General features: G+C 38.0%; 1 protein-coding gene across 1 annotated transcript; it reads left to right on the top strand.

The window, feature by feature from the left end:
• The first annotated feature begins 4698 nt into the window (after positions 1–4698).
• Positions 4699–19438, top strand: PDCL3 (phosducin like 3). The gene is made up of 6 exons (XM_027842574.1): positions 4699–4884; positions 10021–10156; positions 13388–13478; positions 14460–14603; positions 15555–15763; positions 19038–19438. Exons 1-6 carry the CDS (start codon positions 4879–4881, stop codon positions 19178–19180), a joined length of 729 nt encoding a protein of 242 aa, XP_027698375.1. The 5' UTR covers positions 4699–4878; the 3' UTR covers positions 19181–19438.
• The last annotated feature ends 259 nt before the right edge of the window (positions 19439–19697 follow it).

The raw sequence follows: 19697 nt of genomic DNA, 5'->3' as shown, positions 1-19697 counted from the left end.
TCTGAAATGACTTTGCGTATATTTTTCACTTACAAAACATAGTTCAAGAAGAAAAAAATAAGACAGAACAAAGACTTAGAGATTAAATTGAAGCCCCATGCTTCTATACCACGATCACTTCTTTTGAGAAAGGAATCTTTAGATCCTGGACACGGTGAGCACCAAATGACATCAAAATAAATAAAATAGATTCTATTTGGACAGGCAAGAAAAGACTTATTACTGATGTGGAAGTTATTTCTGAACTACAGTCTGTGTAGAGTCAAACCACCAGACTACTGTCAGGGCTAAGATTGGAAATAGTAAAAAAGCAAGAAAGAATGGTGATGAAAGAAAAGATATTGTATCAATTACGAACCATTTAAACAAGAAATTGACAGTCAAAAACAGAAAATGGACAACATATATGACATAATAATTACTATGACTAATTGTAGTACTTTTATAAAGAAGTTTAACTAATATAAATGAATTGCCACAACATGGAGACCAAAAAATCCCACAGAGCACCGCAGTCAGCAAACATCTGACTTGACTTGCCAGATGGAGAGAGATGGCTGCCAAAGGCAACATCAGGTTAGAAGAGAAACACGTCTGTAAAATCTTACCAAAAGAGGATAATGGATGATTATTTGCAGTAAAGCACAGAATAAGAGAAACTTTGGAGGGCACAACCAGTTTAAAGAAAAATCCACAAGACATTCAACTTAGTAAAGCCATCCTGAGGGCTTCTGAGGACAAAAATGGAAGCACTTTAACAAGCATAAGAAAAATGGAAAAGATTTGGAAAATGTACTACAGTCAATTTTTTTTTTAATTTTCCCTCAAGGAATGGACCCACTATACTTAAGCCCTAAAACTACAGTCCTAGATGTGTTTGTAGGGGAAGTAGAAATGGCCCTAAATTGGACAAAGACTGGGAAAGCAGCCATATTGGACCAAGTACATATAAAGACGAGTGGTGGTACAGAAGACACAAGTGTGGGAATAATTAAGGGATTCTCAATATAAAGAATCTGAAAGAAGAGAAGATTTCAAAAGCATGCCAAAAATTTCAGACCTTATTAACACTGAAAAAAAGACCGAGAGAAGTTAAAAAAAAAAAACCCACTGCTCTTCTAAATACACATATACATACATACATATATATTTTACAAGACACACAAATCAAAGGTATCCATGTTGAGGGGATTAGTAGGGAGCAAGTAGGTTTTTACAAGTTAAATTCAGCAATGGACCACTTCTTTATCACTTTAAAATTAACTGAAAGATGTAGAGAATATACTATCTCACTGTTTTTATAGATTGTTGATTATGAAATTGCATTTGATTTAGTAGAGCAAAATGTTACATTAAAGGCTCTTTTCCCACAAGGTACCAGGAGCTAGAGATAGCTCCGTGGATAGAGCACTAGGCCTAGAGTCAGGAAGACCCAAGTTCAAATCCAGCTCATATATTCACTAGCTGTGTGACCCTGGGCATATCACTTAACCTGTGTTAGCCTTAATCCACTGGAGAAGAAAATGGCAAACCACTCCAGTATCTTAACCAAATAAACCTCATGAACCGTATGGTTCAAATCCTACCTCTGTTCTTTCCTGGGACATGGTGCTGAATACTTAAAAAATTTTTTTTTAAATTTATTTTTAATTTGTGGAATAAAACAAGCATTTTCATAACATAGTATAATAAAAAAGATGATTGCATATAGAACTATAAATCTATTATGTATAACTTGTTCTTCTTTTTAGATATATAATAAAGTTATCATGAAATTTTCTTTCTTCTTTTTTTCTTCCCTCTCTCCCTGCCCTAGAGATGGCTACCATTAGACACGAATATATATGTATATAAATGTAACTCACGTATATATACATATAGGTACACACATGTATATACATACATATGTACACATATACACACATGCATATAATCATTCTATACATCTATTTATCAGTTCTCTCTCTAGATTCAGTGTCTTCCTTCATATGTCCTTTGTAGTTAATTTGGGTATTTATAATAGTCAAAATGACTTTAAAGACTTATTTTTCTTCTTAGAAAGTCTTTTTTTTTTTTTTTAAATCTAACTGACTAGAAGATCAGCAGGAAATCTGATGCTGAAGGTAAGGTAAGCTGCGTTCACTTCAACTACAGCCGTGTTTAACACTAATGGTTTTGAAATCAATGGTTTCCATTATAAATGTTAGGATGTCGAATTGTATATAGGGCTGTTTAATAACTAAGCACTTTTAAACTGAGACTGTTTAGTTTAGCCTATTGCTTTACTGATTCATAAGCTGAGATTCTCTGTATATATCCTGTATACATCTTAACTGTACAGGGTTGCCTGTTATGTTGTCTCCCCAACTAGAGTGTAAGCTCCTTGAGAGCAGGGATTATTTTTTCACTTTCTATATCTAGCCCTAAGCACATTGTCCGGCACACTATAGACTCTTAGATACTTGTTGACTGATTGATAACATACATTTGGATGGACAACTGAAAGAGTTTGTTCATCATATGTCTATTTAGGACAAAGAGCACAAATTTACATTGAGTTGGACCCAGAATTGAACAGGGAGAGATCACGTTGGACTGCCTTCAAGACATTGAAAACTCCTTTAATTACTCCAAGATTCCCACGATAGCAAAGGCCATCTTTGTAATACTAACATTCTACTAGTGCTGCTGTACGACGGTAAACATGGAACAATAATCTTTAAAGAAAAAAAGATGAGCATTATACAGAGGGCAATGGAAAGGTATGTGGTGATTGCGAACAGGCAGCCATAAGGAGCTTTGTCAGTAAGCAATTACATGATAGGAAGAGAAAATGGACTGATTACATTGCGAAGGATGACAGATAACAAGAGCACTCCAATTAATGTTTTACATGATAGCACATGTACAGCCTATATCAGATTGCTTACCAATTCAGGGATGGGGGAGGTGAGTGGGGGAGAGAGAGAATTTGGAACTCAAAATAAATGTTAAAATTGTTTTTACATGTAACTGGAGGAAAATATGATATATAAAAAAGTGTTCCAATTGTATGTTAGAGATGTTAGGAGAAATTAAGGAAGAACTCTTCCTGGGGGGGGGGCACTTGTGGAGAAGAGGACAAGAGATGAACAAGATGGCAGAAACGGGTGGGCAGCAAATTGTATTGTTAAATTAATGATATCACAAATCCTTGGATATGAATATACTTTGAATATTGTAATCCCCCCCCCCCCGTAAAATGCCAGTTACTTAAAGGCAGAAACAATTTCCTTTTTATCTTTTATTTCTACTGAAAGTACTGAGTCCTTTCCCTTGATTTTGTTTTTTTTTTTTCCCACTAAACCAGCTAGTCACAAAAAAGATCTCCATGGGAGAGAATGGAAAAAGCCCTCAAAATATTGGGCAGCTGGGTTGGTGCAGCGAATAGAATGCTGGAGTCAGAAGTACTTGCATTCAAATCCTGCTTCAGAAACTTATTGTGTGGCCCTGGGCAAGGGTTTAAACTGACTTAAACTTTCTCAATTTCTTCTTCTGTGAAACGGAGAATAATAATAGCGCCTAGCTTTACAAATCTTAAAACACCATATAAATGAAACACTATGACAACTACTGACCCTACCGAATAATAGAAAGTGGGTAATGGTATTATCTTTCTATTTGTACTTTATTCTTTACCAGTATCAAATGGCCACCTTTCCCTCTAATTTTCCCCTATTTTATTGAAAAATTAGGGTAGGCCTTCTCTGAACACCCAAGTGCATACCCCATTACAAAGGACCTTGCATTATCCTTATCTGCAACCAGAAAGTTAAAGACTGGGGGTGGACTATCATTTTCATCTTTGCATCCATAGCAATTAGTAGCACCTCTGCAAATGTTTCTTGAACAAATGCGGGAACCTTTGAGTACCTAGCGCATTTAGAGGATTTAAAGCTAGCAAAGATCCTAGAAATAATTTTGGACAACTCCTTCATTTTACACACGGGAATACCGCAAGCATCAAGAAAGCAAAGGAATAGTCATAGATAAAAGGTCTGTATTTGAATGCTTATCTCTTAACTCCAAATCCAGTGCTTTTCCCACCAGGGCACTTTGCTTCATTCATTTAACAAAGATTTATTGAGCACCCTACTGGGTGCAGAGCACTGAGCTGAAAACTAGAGCAGATACAAAAGTTTGAATGAAAGCGTAGCTGTCCTCAAGGAGTTTACAATTTAGTGGAGAAAAGCGCATACACAGTACCCCCTGCTGGAGCTTCAAAGTAATGGCGCGATTCTTAGGGATCTTGATTATTATCCTTAAATCCACTAAGAATTGGATTTGTTTTCCTCCCTACCCGGACACTGCACACAACTTGATGGGTGAGGATGGAAATGAGCATTGGTAACTCGCCGCCTACTCAGGTGACCACAGGGCTCTTCGGTGGGGCTATTCAGCCCTTATAAGGAAATCCCGCAGGTTGTGGGCGGGGCAACAGCTGGAAACGCAAGACACCAACTCGCGAGGTCTAAGCCAGAGCCCGGGCGTTGTGCGCATAACCTAAATACGACATCACGCCCTCCCGCAATTCTGCGCATGACCCAAATACTGACGGCTTACAGGGTGTTCTGCGCATGACCTAAAAAAAAAAAGAAAAAAACCTCGCCAGCGCGCTGTGCGCATGCCCGCTAGACGCTTCATTTAAGGGGCAAACCGAGGCTGTCTTGATATCGGTGGCTGGTTTAGGGAGGGCAGCTGCTGGGGGCGTGGTGGTAACCGGGATGAGTTGGGCTGGGCTGGGCTGCGGTGGCCTTGCGCCTGCGCGGTCACAACTGAGGGCTGAAGGCAAACTGGGTTTGAGGAGCAGTCTTCTGGCCTGAGAGCTTTGGCGACAAGATGCAGGTGAGGGGAGGGAGGGAGGAAGAGAAGCAGGAAGGGAAGCGACCCCAGGCTGTCCCGCGGCAGAGGTTTGACCCGGATGGCCTGCGGGGCACGCGGCTGTGGGGCCGGCCTGGAGACCGATGCGGGGCGTGGCGCATGCGCAGTGGAGGGGTGTGCTGCTGCTGCTCCTTCTGGTGCTCCAGTAAAGCGTACAGCGCTGGCAACTCTGGTTTTAACGTTGTTATTATCATTGTTAGTATTTGCGGCATCCTACAGGTGGCTGGGTGGCGCATTGCGTAGACCGCTAGCCCCAGAGTCAGGAATACGCGAGTTCAAACTCTTATTCCATGTGAGACCCTGGGTAAGTCGCTTGACCGCTGCCTCAGGTTCTCCATCTGTAAAATGGGGATTTTTTTTTAGATTTTTTTTTTTTAAATTTTTTTCCTCAATTACATGTAAAACTAAGATGGGGATAATTGTAAAGCTAAACATTAAAGCACTACAGAAGTGCTTGCTAGCTATTATTCATTTGGGATCAGGAAAGCAACGATGGTTTGAAAAAAAAAAAAAATGGGTTCAAATCCTTTCTGTGAATATGTGATCCTGGCCAGGTCATTTACCTCTAAGACTGGTTCTCCACTTGGGGTCCAAGAAGTAAAAAAAAAAAAAAAAAAAAAAAAATTGGATGACCATTTCGGTATTTGAAATCCTATTAATTTTATTTAACATTTTATTTCAAAAGAATTGATTTCATTTGTATCCCTATGACTTTTATTGTATTTTAAAATATTATTCTGAGAAGGTACCATTTGTTTAAAGGGCCCATGACATACAAAAAGTGAAAAAACCATTATCTGAAACTTTTAATTTGTGGAGAAGGTGCTGACCAGAATTAGTGGAAGTAATTTTCTCACTTAGAGGATTGAAATCACAGAACCAGATGGTCATTTGGGTTGAAAAACTTTTGCCCTAAAACCAGGGGTGGGGAACCTGCAGCTTTGGAGCCACATGTGGCCCTCTAAGTCCTCAAGTGTGGACTGAATTGACTGAATCCAAACTTCACAGAACAGATCCCCTTAATAAAAGGATTTGTTCTGCAAAACTTGAACTCAGTCAAAAGGCAGCACTCAAGGACCTAGAAGGCCACATGTCGGCCAGCCGCCCAGGTTCCCCACCCCTACCCTAAACCCTTTGCCTTAAATGTCATGAATTTTATTATCTGTGCCCCATTTGGAGAAACTGTGTAATGCTGTTGACTCCAAGCAAATTGAAATTTGGAAACAATAAAGAGCAATTTATGATAATAATATTAGTAATAATAATAGCAGCTGGCATTTGAACTAATTTCAAAGCTTGAAGGTACCTTTGCAAACCCTTGCAAACAACCTCTGTTCTCGTGGAGATTACTCAAGCAAGTAAATACAAAGTAATAAAACGGAGAATGGCAATAACTGAGGCCATCAGGAAAGGTCTCTGGAAGAAATAGACCCTGAGCTACACTTTGAAAGAAGCCTTAAGGTTTTCAAAGCATTTTACATATATCTCATTTTATCCTTATAGCAACACTGGGAGGTAGGTTTTATTATCTCCGTTTTACAGATAAGGAAATTGAGGCAGGCAGTGGTTAAGTGACTTGCCCAGTATCTTACTACTGGCTGAGGCCAGCTCTGTTGCACCACCTAGCTGCTGGTCAGGTTATCTCAGGTATTGTTCTGTGTATTTGGGGAAAAAATACTATATTGATTATATTGGATCATTTTGAATCATGACAGGGTAGCATGCACAGAGAGCTATTCTCAGTGCCAGAAAGACTTGAGTTCAAGTTCCATCTCTGACACTGACAGATCTCTCATTCTGGCAACTTTTTTTTTTTTTTTTTTTTGGTGAGACCGAGTTAAGTAACTTGCCCAGGGTCACTCAGCTGGTAAGCTGTAAGCTTACCACATTTGTAAGCTGGCCACATTTGAACTCAGGTCCTCCTGACTCCAGGGCTGGTGTCTATCCACTGTACCACCTAGCTGCCCCACCTGGCAACTTTTTTTTTTTTTTGGTGAGGCAATCAGGATTAAGTGACTTGCCCCAGGTCACACAGCTAGTACGTGTCAAGTGTTTGGTCTGAAGCCGAATTTGAACTCAGGTCCTCCTGACTTCAGGGTCAGTGCTCTATACACTTCCGCCTGGCAACTCTTAAAAAAAAATTTGAAAAATATACTAATGTGCCAGGGTAGAAGGAGTTTACTCATCTGGAAGTTACTAATATTCATGAAATCACACATCTAGATCCTGTCCCTGTCTTATATATTTAGAGCTAGAAGGCATTTCTTTAGAGGGCATCTAGTCCATCTTTTTTTTTTGCGGAGGACCAAAATGATACTTACAGAGGTTAAGTGATTTTGCACAAGGACACAGAGAAAAATGACAGAAATAGGTTTTGAACCTATGTCTTCTAACCATAGGTCTTGGGGTCTTTCCATAGGATCCAAATTTTCTTGCAGTTTATTAACCGAAGTTAGTGTATGAGGCCAAACTTTTCTAGTTTCAAAGTTTAACTTAAAGTTAAGAAACAGTGAGCATGCTCATAACTTGATGTATCTCTGGGTTTGTTGTTGTTGTTTTATTGTTGTTGGAGGATTCACATTTGTTAAACACTAACTATGCGAGTGTTACTGTTCTAGGAACTGGAGGGGATACATAATGTATATTTAATCAACAAGCATTTAAGAGCCCACTATGTCCCACTGCTCTAAGACTGTAGATAGAAAAAAAAAGTCAAACAATTTGTGTTCTTAAGGATATTACTCAAACAAATACAAAGTAGGAAGAGGGGAAGACTGCCAATAACTGGGGTCGTCATGAAAGGCTTCTTGTAAGAAATGGCTCCTGAGCTGTGCTTCGAAGCAATCTGGATTCTAAGAGATGACATGAAAAAGGAGGACATTCCATATGGCCCAGAGATGGGCATGGGAATAGCTAGCAGGCCATTTTGACTGAAGTGGAAAGGACTTGAGAGTGGAAAAAAGTAGGTGGAAATTTGATTGTGGAGAGCTTAAATTTCAGGTTGAGGAGTTTGTATTTTATCTCAGCAGTCATAGGAGTTTTTTTTTTTTTTGAGTGTGTGGGGCATGGGGTATCATAATAGACTCTGTTTTAGAAATATAAATTTAATTCCCTGTAGGAGATAACTTGGAGGGAAGGTAGAGTGACAGACCAATTAGGAAACTATAGTTTGGGCCAGATGTGATGATGTACTGAACTAGGGTAGATGCTGTGTGAGTTAAGAGAAAGACATATGTGTGTGTGTGAAATTGTTGAGATAGGAATGAAACTTGTCAGTGATTGGATGTGGGGGGGGGTGAGGAAGAGAGAAAAGTAAAGGATGACTCCAAGGCTGTGAATCTGGGCTTTGGAAGTAAGGTGGTACCCTTAACAGAAATGGAGAAGTCTGGAGGACTAGTGTATAGTTGGGAGAGTGGTAGGGAGTGAGCTACTTTTCTGGTTTGAATTCTCTATGAGGCATCCAGGTGGAGATGTCCAGCAGGCTGTTGGTAATGTTGAACTAGGATTCAGGAGACTCAAGTCTGTTGTTTCATGTTATTTCATGACTGCATTTTAGGTTTTCTTGTCAGAGATACTGGAGTGGTTCGCCATTTCCTTCTCTAGTTTATTTTACAAGTGAGGAAACTGAGGCAAACAGGGATAAGTGACTTGCCCAGGGTCACATAGCTATTAAGTGTCTGAGGTGGGATTTGAACTCATGAAGATGAGTCTTCTGACTCCACGCCCAGTGCTCCGTCCACTGTGCCACCTAGCTGCCAGGTGCCCAAGTGATATTCCTGAAGCACAGATCTGAACGTGTCATTCCCCTATACAATAAACTGTGGCCTTCTTTTAGGGTCAGAAATAAATTTCTGTTTGGTATTTGTAGTCCTTCACAAACTTGGCATTTAAAGCCCTTCCAGCTTACTTTTGTAGTCTTTTATACATAGTTCCTCTTACTATACTCTGTGGTCCAGCTGAACTGGCTTTCTTTCTGTTTCTCATACACAACATTGTATCAATTGTCTCTGTGCCTTTTCCTGGTCTGTGCCCCAAGACTGGAATGTGTTCCCCATTCACCTTAGCTTCTTAGAATTCCTACTTTCCTTCAAAACTCAGCTCAAGTGCTGTCTGTTTTAGAGTGTTCCCAACCATCCCCGGTGACCTCCAAATGCCTTCCCCTTAAGGAATTACTTAGTATTTATTTTGTATATACTCATTTATTCATATGTTCCATCATGTTTTTATATTCACAGTATCTTGTAGGATCTTTGTTTCCTTATCCCTAGCACCTAACAGTGCTTAGCACAGAGTTTATACTTAATAAATGCTAGTCGACTGATTAAATAAACAAATGTGAATTTGATTAAATAAACAAATGTGAATAGCCCTTTGCTGATCACCTCAGACTTTTTCTATCTTGAGACCACTGTGGGCATCTGTCTAAATTTTTGAGTACCAACTTTGGGTTTTTATGGGAAAAGAGGTATTATTTAATGAGTACTTAAAATTCCTAATTCCTAGGGCCTCATTGACATACCTTGACATGAGACCGTCCTCTTCCAGAGAGAATCACTCCTGTTTGCTTCTCAGAATTGGGGATTTCTTTAAAACCTAGATTTTCCAACTGCTGGTACATCTTTACTCTCATTTCTAGGCTTCCGTGTTTTGCACGTAATATGTACATACGCTTGAATTAAAATTTTAATTCTTTAATCTTAAGCCGAAGACCAGATTTGAGTTAGAGAACCATGAAGTGATTCTTCTGCAGACTAAACCACACTCTGTCAACCATGACTGTCTACCATTTACCAAGTAAATGTTAGGAGATATTAGGAGAGGGGAAGAGAGAATAATATCAAGACAAGAAGAGAAGGATTGGGAGCAGATAGATAGATAGACAGACAGACAGACAGGTGGGAGATAGCTCTAAGAAGCATTACAGACTTGCCCAGGAATGTGGGGAGTAGAATTAAGGCTTAACCAAGAAGAATCAGGTGTCAGTCTACCATCCCCTCTTGTAAGCCATTTCTGCCTTCTGCTCCCTACTTTGAGAATCACCACTCTGGGCTTTTGTTGACTTTGATGTCCCTAAAGTCGTCTTTGATCTTACTGTTTTAGGACCCCAATGCAGACACCGAGTGGAATGACATCCTACGCAAGAAGGGTATATTGCCCCCAAAGGAAAGTTTGAAAGATCTGGAAAAGAAGAGGGAAGAAGAAGAAGGAGAGAAGCACATCCTTCAGCAATCAGTAGGTGAGTTCAATTCATTTCCTTGACTGTTCTTTATCCAGGTGGGTGGACTTCAATTTCTTTTTTTTTAATTCAAGCATTTTTACGGTGGAAAGAGTCTTAGATTAAAACAGTTGTGAGGCTTTGGTTCTAGTACTGATTCTGCCTCAAACCGGCTCCATGGTCATAAATAGTTCATACTGACCTCTCTGGGCCTTGGGTTGCTCATTTGTAAACTTGTGGGGATGGGACTTGGTTGCATCAAATGATCTCTAATGTTCCTTACGTTAAAAAAAAATATTATTGTGAACTTGAAAACATTACTGTATACCAAGAAAGACAGAAAAAAGATTCTACATGGAACCATGGACTCTTATGGTGGATGACTTGTGTATTTTTAAAGTCTGTAGTAAGTTGTCCTTGTAAATTGCCCTGCTTGCCTGTCTCCTTCTGAACTTCCTTTTTTTCTGTGCCCTTAAAAAAAAAATCAGTGACATTCTTCTGTATTTTATTTTATGTATTGACCTCACTATCACTAACCCAGTGCTTCCAATTAAAGAACAGCAACAAAAACCCTTCCTCATACCGATAAGCCACAGTCAAGAAAGCAAATCAATTTTTGGCCATGTACAGAAATGTATGTCTCATTCTGCATCTTTAGTCCATTACTGTTCTTTCAGGAGGTGGGTGTCATCGCTTCTCTGGAATCATGGTTGATCATTGATCAGAATTCTTGGGTTTTTCAAAGTTGTTTTTCTTTACAATGTTGTAATCGTTGTATACATTATTCTTCTGTTTCTGCTCATTTCTCTCTTTATCATTTCACACAAGTCTCCCCTGTTTTCTCTGACTCCATCCCTTTTGTCATTTCTTACAGTTTAGTAATATTCCATTATGTTAATATTGTATGATTTGTAAGCCATTTCCTGGTTGTTGGGTACCTATTTTGTTTCCAGGTTTTGCTATAACAAAAGGTCCCCTTTTGGGGATAGGCCTGGTAGTGGTAGGTAGCCAGGTGAAAAGAGCAGTGGATAGAATGCTGCTTTGGGGTCAGGAAGACCTGTGTTCAAATGCAGTGTCAGACATTAACTAGCTGTGTGATCCTAGGCAAGTCATTTAACTTCTGCCTGCCTCAGTTTCCTCATCTATAAAATACAGATAGTATCACCTGCTTCCCAGGGTTATTTTAAGGATAAAATTAGATAATGTTTGTAAAATTCTTTGCAAATCTTAGTGAGCTATATAAATGCTAGATATTATTACAGAAATAGTGCTGAGCCTAAGAATGTACCATTTAGTGACTTTTTGAGCACAGTTTCAAATTGCTTTCCAGAATGGCTGGACCACTTTGGCATTCCACCAATGGTGCATTTCCACATCCCCTTTCTCCCTCACATCTTTGATTCTCTGGCTCCTTATGCAGATGAACATGTGGATGGAGCTTATGATTTTAGATGGTGATTAAAAAAAAAAAACCGGTCAATCTTAATTTTGTTTGCTTTTGGTTAGTTTTTCATTGGCATTTTTTGGTGGAAGAACTTCTAATGCATTTGCTTGTTATATTTATCAGCCATTTGATTGATTGATCAGTCGGTTAAAGCCCAGAAAGATAAGTGACATGAATGGAGTCACAAAGCTAGTTAAGTATCACAGTCAAGAATGAAACCTAAGTCCAACCTTCTGACCATTCATGCTTTCTCTTTTAAGATAACTGTGTTTTTAAAAATTGGTTGCCCATTCTTGTGTAAATCACTAGATAATTTCTTAGTTTACTTATAGATCTGTAACTTTGAAATTTGAGATCCCTTATTCCTAGATTTTTAAAAAATTGAATCAGGAAGACTAAATTTCATTCTGGGTACTCCTTACTAATGTCTTCCTTTATTAAATCTAATTCACCAAACATTTATAGAGCATTTCTTATGTTCAAGGCACAGGGTAAGGCACTGGGGATTGAAAAGCAAACATCTACACAAGTAAGTAAATACAAAGTAATTTCAGGAGGAAGACTGTTCTCATAACTGGAGGGATCAGGGAGGTCCTGGTGTCAGAGAAGGAACCTGAGCTGTATTTGATGGAAGATAGGGATTGTATCACATGTAATTAAAGAAGGAATGCATTCTTGATGTGGGGGGCTTATTCAAAGGCATAGAAGCAGGAGATCAGATAGAACTCGTGTATGAAGAACATCTAGCAGACCAGTTTGACCTGAACGGAGTACATGAGTGGTAGGGTAGTAAGATGAAATGTGTTTAGAAGAGTGCATAATAGAGTGGTTTGAATGTCAGACTAAGGATTTGGTTTTTATTCTACAAGCTATAGGGAGCTGTTAAAGAGTTTAATGGTGAACAATCATAATTACCTATCATGGCCCCAGAAAAAAGATGAAAAAGTACTTCTTTCCTTTCTGTGGAGAGGTGGGTAGGTGGATGAATGGATGGATGTGGAATGTGACTTATCCTGTCTGATAGGGTCACAAAAATTGGTTTTGCTTAACTGTTTTTCTTTGTTAGAAGGGAAGGCTCTTTCAATAAAGATGGGTGTGGGTGGGCGATGAGGTATATATCCCTAAATGACAAGAGTGTAAAAACCACAGATTATTTAAGTAGGCAGCTGTTGAAGATTCTTGGGGTGAGGAATAGCATGGTCATGTCTGTGTTTTAGGAATATCAATTTGGCAGCTAGATGGAGGACATGTTATAGAAGGGAGAAGCTGAGACATGGAGACCAGGTAGAAAGCTTTTGCAGTAGTCCAGGCCAAATGTAACTAGGTCTTGACCTGAACTCTAATAGAATCTGTGTAAGGGGAGAAAGGGCATGGATAGATGCAGGAGATGTGATAGAGGGAACCGATTGGTTGTGGAGGTTGAGAGAAGAAAGGTGCCTTTAAGGTTGTGAGCCTGGGTGATTGGACCCTCAACAGAAATGGAAAGTTTGGGTCAGGGAAGTGGGGTGGGATTTGATTTCTGTTTTTAGACATTCAGGATGTCTGTGGCACGTCCCGGTGGAGATGTTGTGCAAGCATTTGGTGAGATGGGATCACCAGTGCCTTTGGGAATAAGTCATTTCAGCTCTGCTCAGTCTTTTCAGGTTTAAATGAATCGTTTAATGTAACTTTTGGCTTTTTAGGGGAGAAGTGAGTAAGTGCATTGCTTTGAGGAAGAAGGGGAGAATAAAAGCATATTGCAAAGTAGCACTGGTTTTCCATTCTTTGCTACAGATAATTTTAGCTATCGCTAATATGATTCATTTCAGTGAAAACATATGAAGACATGACATTGGAAGAACTAGAAGAAAATGAAGATGAATTTAATGAGGAAGATGAGCGTGCCATTGAAATGTACAGGTTAGATCTGTGGGAACTATTTGGTCTTTTGTATAGTAATGAAGCATATGTCCTTCAAGAAGGTAATTTGCTGGGTGAGATAACATTTGGAAAGAATTATAATTAAATTACTCTACATTTTGTTCTCTTTTTGTGAGACACATAAAACCAGACTCCTTGGACATGATTAATGAAAATTTATGTACAAAAGCAGTTCCAATATAAGATTACTTTGTTATACATACAGTAGAGTTATATCTTACATGGAGGCTAGCTTCTAAAGTTGGCACTTTAGAACCTAGATCAGGGGTGGGGAACCTTCGGCCTTGAGGCTCCATGTGGCCCTCTTAGTCTTCAAGTGCGGTCCTTTGACTGAATCTGAACTTCACGGAACAAATCCTTTATTAAGGGTATTTGTTCTGTGAAGTTTTGATTCAGTCAAAGGGCCGCACTTGAGGACCTAAAGGGCCACATGTGACCTCAAGGCTGCAGGTTGAGCAGTTACCAGTGGTAAAAATTTTGTATAGTCAAAATTACCCAGTGCATAAAATCCCTTAAATTGCCCGTGAAGTATAGTAGCTAAGAGAAGTTGGCAATCTGGAGCCATATCTTCAAGATAAGAGTTGCAGGAGGGCTGGGTTAATTGAGCTGGGCTTGAGGCAGGGCTAGACTGGATTTATGTCTGGATGAGGTGCTGTTGTTCTCCTTCTGGCCTAGGAGAGGTAGAGAGGGACACTGGGGTCCACTGGAGGGTCTTGACTTTGGAGAGAGTCATGTCTCCCATCTTAGTCACTGTGAAATGCCTGCTCATCGAGTGGAGTGGTGGGCACTCTGCCCTATTTAAGGTGGACTCTTGGCACCTTGAGTGGTGGGCATTTGTATTATTTAAATCATTGGGGGTGTTTTGTTTGTTTTTTACTGAGCATATATAAATGATTTTGAGTAAGTTATATTTGAGCATGGTGAATTTCACATTTTTGTCTTCCCTCTTCTATGTTACAGGCAGCAAAGGCTTGCAGAATGGAAAGCAACCCAACTGAAGAACAAATTTGGGGAAGTTTTGGAGATATCAGGGCAAGATTATGTTGAAGAAGTTACCAAAGCTGGCAAAGGCTTGTGGGTAATCTTGCACCTTTACAAACAAGGGTAAGTCAATCTTATGCTTTCTTTAAAGTATTTCTTTGCTTTTGAGATTTTGAGTAGGCATTTTAGATTTCATTGATCACTAGCTTCGCTAAGATTTTTTTTTGTTGATAGTCTTGAGATTTTAGTGCTAACCTATTCACTCTTATTTTACTAACCATGTGAATTCTGTGAACCATTAGGTTATGAAAAATATGAAGTTCTTTTTGAGCTACATGCTTATTTAAACATGTATTTCATTTATTATATTTATGACCTGGCAATTTTTCTCCTACTGGATAAAATCAAGAACTTTTCTTTTATTGAAAAGTTTGATTCCTAATTTGTTTGCTTGTGTTGAGAAACTGAGGGATACAGAAGAATCCAAGAATCAACTAATTAGTCATTCTTGTGAATGTCTTGGTTGCCTACTATTTTTATATAATAATTGATATAGTAATTCTCAACTGTTTCTGCCATCATCTATAATTCTACCTGATCCCATGTCCAATAGACTTCTTCCAAAAGTAATCACGAAATCATATTAACAGCAGAAAATGTTTGCTTACCCACCACCTTAATTCTTAATTCTGAATGTTTTACCAGGTTTCCTTTAAAAAGGAGAGGAATAAGTGCCTTTTACATTAAGATTATGTTACTTAATTATGTTATTTATCAGATAAAATAAAATTAGATCTTATGTATAAACTCTGCTTTTCTAGCTTACTATTTCAGTATGTATTTTTTTTTATTTGCAAGAACTTCTTTTTACTTTTATGTATTAATCTATTCAATCTGCTTCCTGGAAAATGTATGGTAGGAGAAGCAAAAAATTGAATTGTGAGAAGTAAAATAATTTTAAATTGGCTTTAGCCAGTATATAACTCAAGGTACTGGGTTGGGAGAATGAAAATATTTTATTTGCTTTGTCCGCATTGTACTATTGGCTTCTTTTGTTGATTTTCTATTTTACAGAATCCCTCTATGTACACTTATAAACCAGCACTTTAGTGGACTTGCAAGAAAGTTTCCTGATGTGAAATTTATCAAGTCTATTTCAACAACTTGCATACCCAACTATCCCGATAGGAATCTGCCCACAATATTTGTCTATCTTGAGGGTGATATCAAGGCCCAGTTTATTGGTCCTCTAGTATTTGGTGGCATGAACCTGACAAGGGATGGTAAGTAGTTATAATCTGAAAGGAGAGAAATCCCACGTAAAACCTACAAGGCTATGGGTCCAACAGTTATGATACAGTGGTGTCGCTCAGTTCACATTTGTCTTAAATTTTTGAGAAGCAAGAAGCAATCAATGATCTTTCTGATCATTGATCAAAAGAAAAAAGACTTTACCATTAATGGTTTATTTATTTTATTTGTCTTTGGTCAGTCATTAACCTTGGGTGGTGGTGTTATTTTTTTAAAGGTTACATTGCTAAAAAATCAGCTACCATCAAACCCTTGATTTTTTTGTTAGTTTACATAAGAATGTTTAGTGATAGATATAATCAACAAGAATTTATTAAGGACCTGCTGAGCTAGGCTCGATTTTAGCTATAGGGCTTAGACCTACAAGTGAGGAAATTGTCTACCATTGCAGATTGAACCTTATCTGCAACTTAGGGTCTTAGAAAATTGCCTAGCTATAGAGACAAAAGGAAACTGTTCCTGCCTTCAAGGAGCTTACGTTCTATCAGAGAAGATAACATGCACATAAATACATATGTGAAACACATAAAGAGATGCAGTGTAATCTTGGGACAACTAGGAAATGCCTCATATAGGGGAGGGGCTTGAGCTATCTGAGCTTTGAAGGCAACAGGGAATTCTAAGAGGCAGAGGTAGTGAGGGTGAGCATTCTAGGTATGGAGGTGGGAGATGGACCGTGAGGAGATTAGTGTGGTTAGACCACAGAGTCCATGGAGGAAAATAATGTGTAATGAGGTTGGAAAGGTGGGATGAGGCCAGATTGTGAAGTGGTAAGTGATAATAGTTAGCATTTTAGTACTTTAAGATTTGCAAAGTATTGTTAAACAAGTTATTTCGTGTGGATTGATCTTCCTAACACCTGTGGGAGGTAGTTACTCCATTTTACAAATGAGTAAACTGAGGTAGAGAGAAGTTAGATGATTTGCTCAGAGTCACACAGCTCATTTGCCACCTAACTGCCACCTAGCTCTAGCTTTAATTGTAAAAGAGAGGGGCTTGTATTTGATCCCATAGGCAGTAGGAAGGCACTGGAGTTACTTGATCAGGGAAATGACATGGTTCAGACCTTTGCTTTAGAAAAATCACTTTGGTGGCTATCTGGAGAATAGGATAGAGCGAGAAGAGGATCAAGGCAAGGAGAGTAATTAGACTATTGTAATAGTTCAGGCTGGAAGCAATGGGTGCTGATGCTAGGATAGTGATTGTGTGAATGGAAAGAAGGGGATATATATGAAAGAGGTTATGGAATTAGAAATGAGGTTTGGTCATTGATAAGCTATGTGGGATGAGTGACTAGAAGAATAGTGGTTCCTTTAATAGAAACAAGAGAGGTTGAGAAAGGGATTGGGGAAGGGTGTGGGGGAAGATGAGGTCTGGTTTAGACGTATTGAGTTTGATGTGCCTATAGGACGACCGGTTTCAGATGTCCAGTAGGAAGCTAGTTACGGAACTGACACTCAGGAGAGACTGGGACTGGATATATAGGTGTGGGTGTCATTTGCATTGATGATAAACTCACTTTTTGGGGAAGAGAGAAAAACTGGGGATGGGTGTTGAGAGAGAAGTGGGGGGAGACTGGACAGGGACTAGACTTTTGTCACATTCTAATTCCTGACAAAATCCTGCCACATGTTACTCTTAATGTTAGCAATCATACATGAAATTTTACTGAATATATTATATTTATATTTTTGAATATATAATGACTGAGATAGGGACTGGACCTGTGATTTCATTGGTACAGAGTATACCTTGGTAGGAACTCCCTCTGCCCCTACTGCAGGTTAGCTTGTTCTCTGCAACTTATAGTCTTAGAGAGTTGTCTAGAATACTGAAAGTTTAAGTGACTTGCTCCAGGTCACACATCTAGTATATGTCAGAGGCAGGCTTTGAACCCAGATTTCCTGGCTTTGAAATCAGCTCTCTATCCACTTTGGCAGGCTGCCTTTTTACAGACTGTATCATTTATTTAATAGCACCAGAACTATAAAGATTGAAAACCACATAGGCTTTTTAGTTTTCTTAAGTTTTTAGCATGGAGAAGAATGGAATTGTGGTAGTATTTAAGGTCTTAATTTCAAATGTTGTAGAATTGGGTTGCTAAATTTTAGCCAATGATATTTCTTCACTGGGATCTTGTAGACATGGTTAACCTTTAATACTGTTTCTAATTAAAATATAGGTATGATGTAGCAAGGCATCTGTTCTGCCAAAAAACTATTGAGTCCAGTGCAGATCTTTCGTCTATGCACAAATTAATAGCTGTAGCAGCCTTTTTTATGAAATCTTTCATAAAAATCAATGAGTAAAGAATCACAGATTTTAAATGATGATTTGTGTGGTATGACATTTTATTCTAAGAGATTTGATTTGAGCTTTCATAATCATCTAGGTACCTACAACTGAAAATTTTGACTAAAGCATTCTATAGAGATTAAAAAATGAGTTTAGTCATGCAGTGTCAGATTTTTATTAATAGTACTTTAGTGCCTCACCATATTAATTCACTTTAAAGGCTAACTGAACCAAAATCCAGATTGTTTTGTTTCAGTCTTATGTATAGAAACACAAGAAACATAGAAAAGATTCTGCCTGGATTTTTCCCGCTACAGTAGAAAAATAAATCATTTAATTTTGCTTCAGGAAGGCCCACTACCACATGTAGAGCTCAATCTAATTATAAATCTGAGTGGAAAAAAAAATAGTAACTGTAGCTTCACCAACCAATTTCTTCACTTTTTAAATTGAGTTTTTTAGTAACCAGGGCGCATGTATTGATTCAAGCAGGTCATCATGGAATTTAGTCATCTTTATGACAGTTTTTTTTTATTTCCCCCTTGATGCTAAGTTCAATAAATTACTTGAAATCAAGAGAATGTGAAGTTTGATAATGTTTTGTCTAACTGGAATTAGATTTAAAGATTGCCAGCAAGATTGAGGAAACTTATTCTTTTGTTGTGTAGAATTTCTGTCTGCTTTTCTGCCCCTGAAAAGTTGTTCAATCTAAGAAACTATTGAGCCTAGAGAAAAGTAATTTTATTTTATCTTTTTATTTTCATATAGATTTGAATTGGTATTATTTTTTCCTTATTCATAGTTGTGATTTTTTTTTTTAAATACAGTGCCTTTCAGCCTAGGCTAGCTGTGGTTTCCTTGTGGGAAATTTTTTGAATTTGAATTTTGAAATTTGAATGAGCTACCTCAGGAAGAAAATAAATTAATTTGTCCCCCCCTTTAATCTTACAGAACTGGAATGGAAACTTTCTGAATCTGGAGCAATCAGAACTGATCTAGAGGAAAACCCTAAGAAACAGATTGAAGATAAATTGATGTCCTCAGTCAGGTGCTCTCTACCAAAAAAGGAAGAAAGTGATTCAGAAGATGACTAATTTCTTTATTTTTTTTATTCCTTTGCTGAACTTTCTTGGAATGGTGAAACATATTTAGAATTTTTTAAACTTAAAAAACAGAAATAAAATCTTTTTATTAGAAAAAATGTTTTTTTAACCTTTTAAAAATTAAGCTCAAAATTTATCATGCCTCAGAAATAATGGATGCTGGATATCTTATTACATCTTTAAGAACAATGACACATAGTGCATGAGGTTTTTAACAATAAATGACAAATTAATATATTGTGGCAAATAATTTCAATTTATTTCTCACTTATGTTTTATAGCAAATATAACTAAGTATGCATTTATTTCCATGGAACTATGCTATAAAATGAATTTGAGAAATTATTTTTCTCTTTGTGAATAAATTACACAGAACATTTTATCCATTGGATTTTGTGAACACACTCTGGGTTATTTATTTCTTTTATTGTTTATATAACAAGTTACCCCAAAGATTTGATCTTTATAAGAATATATGATACTTTCTTCCAGACTGAGATCTTTGATC

The sequence above is a fragment of the Vombatus ursinus genome, unplaced genomic scaffold (genome assembly GCF_900497805.2).
Source record: "Vombatus ursinus unplaced genomic scaffold, bare-nosed wombat genome assembly UNPS02014877.1, whole genome shotgun sequence".
Lineage (NCBI taxonomy): Eukaryota > Metazoa > Chordata > Mammalia > Diprotodontia > Vombatidae > Vombatus > Vombatus ursinus.
This window is presented reverse-complemented; position numbering and strand designations above follow the sequence as displayed.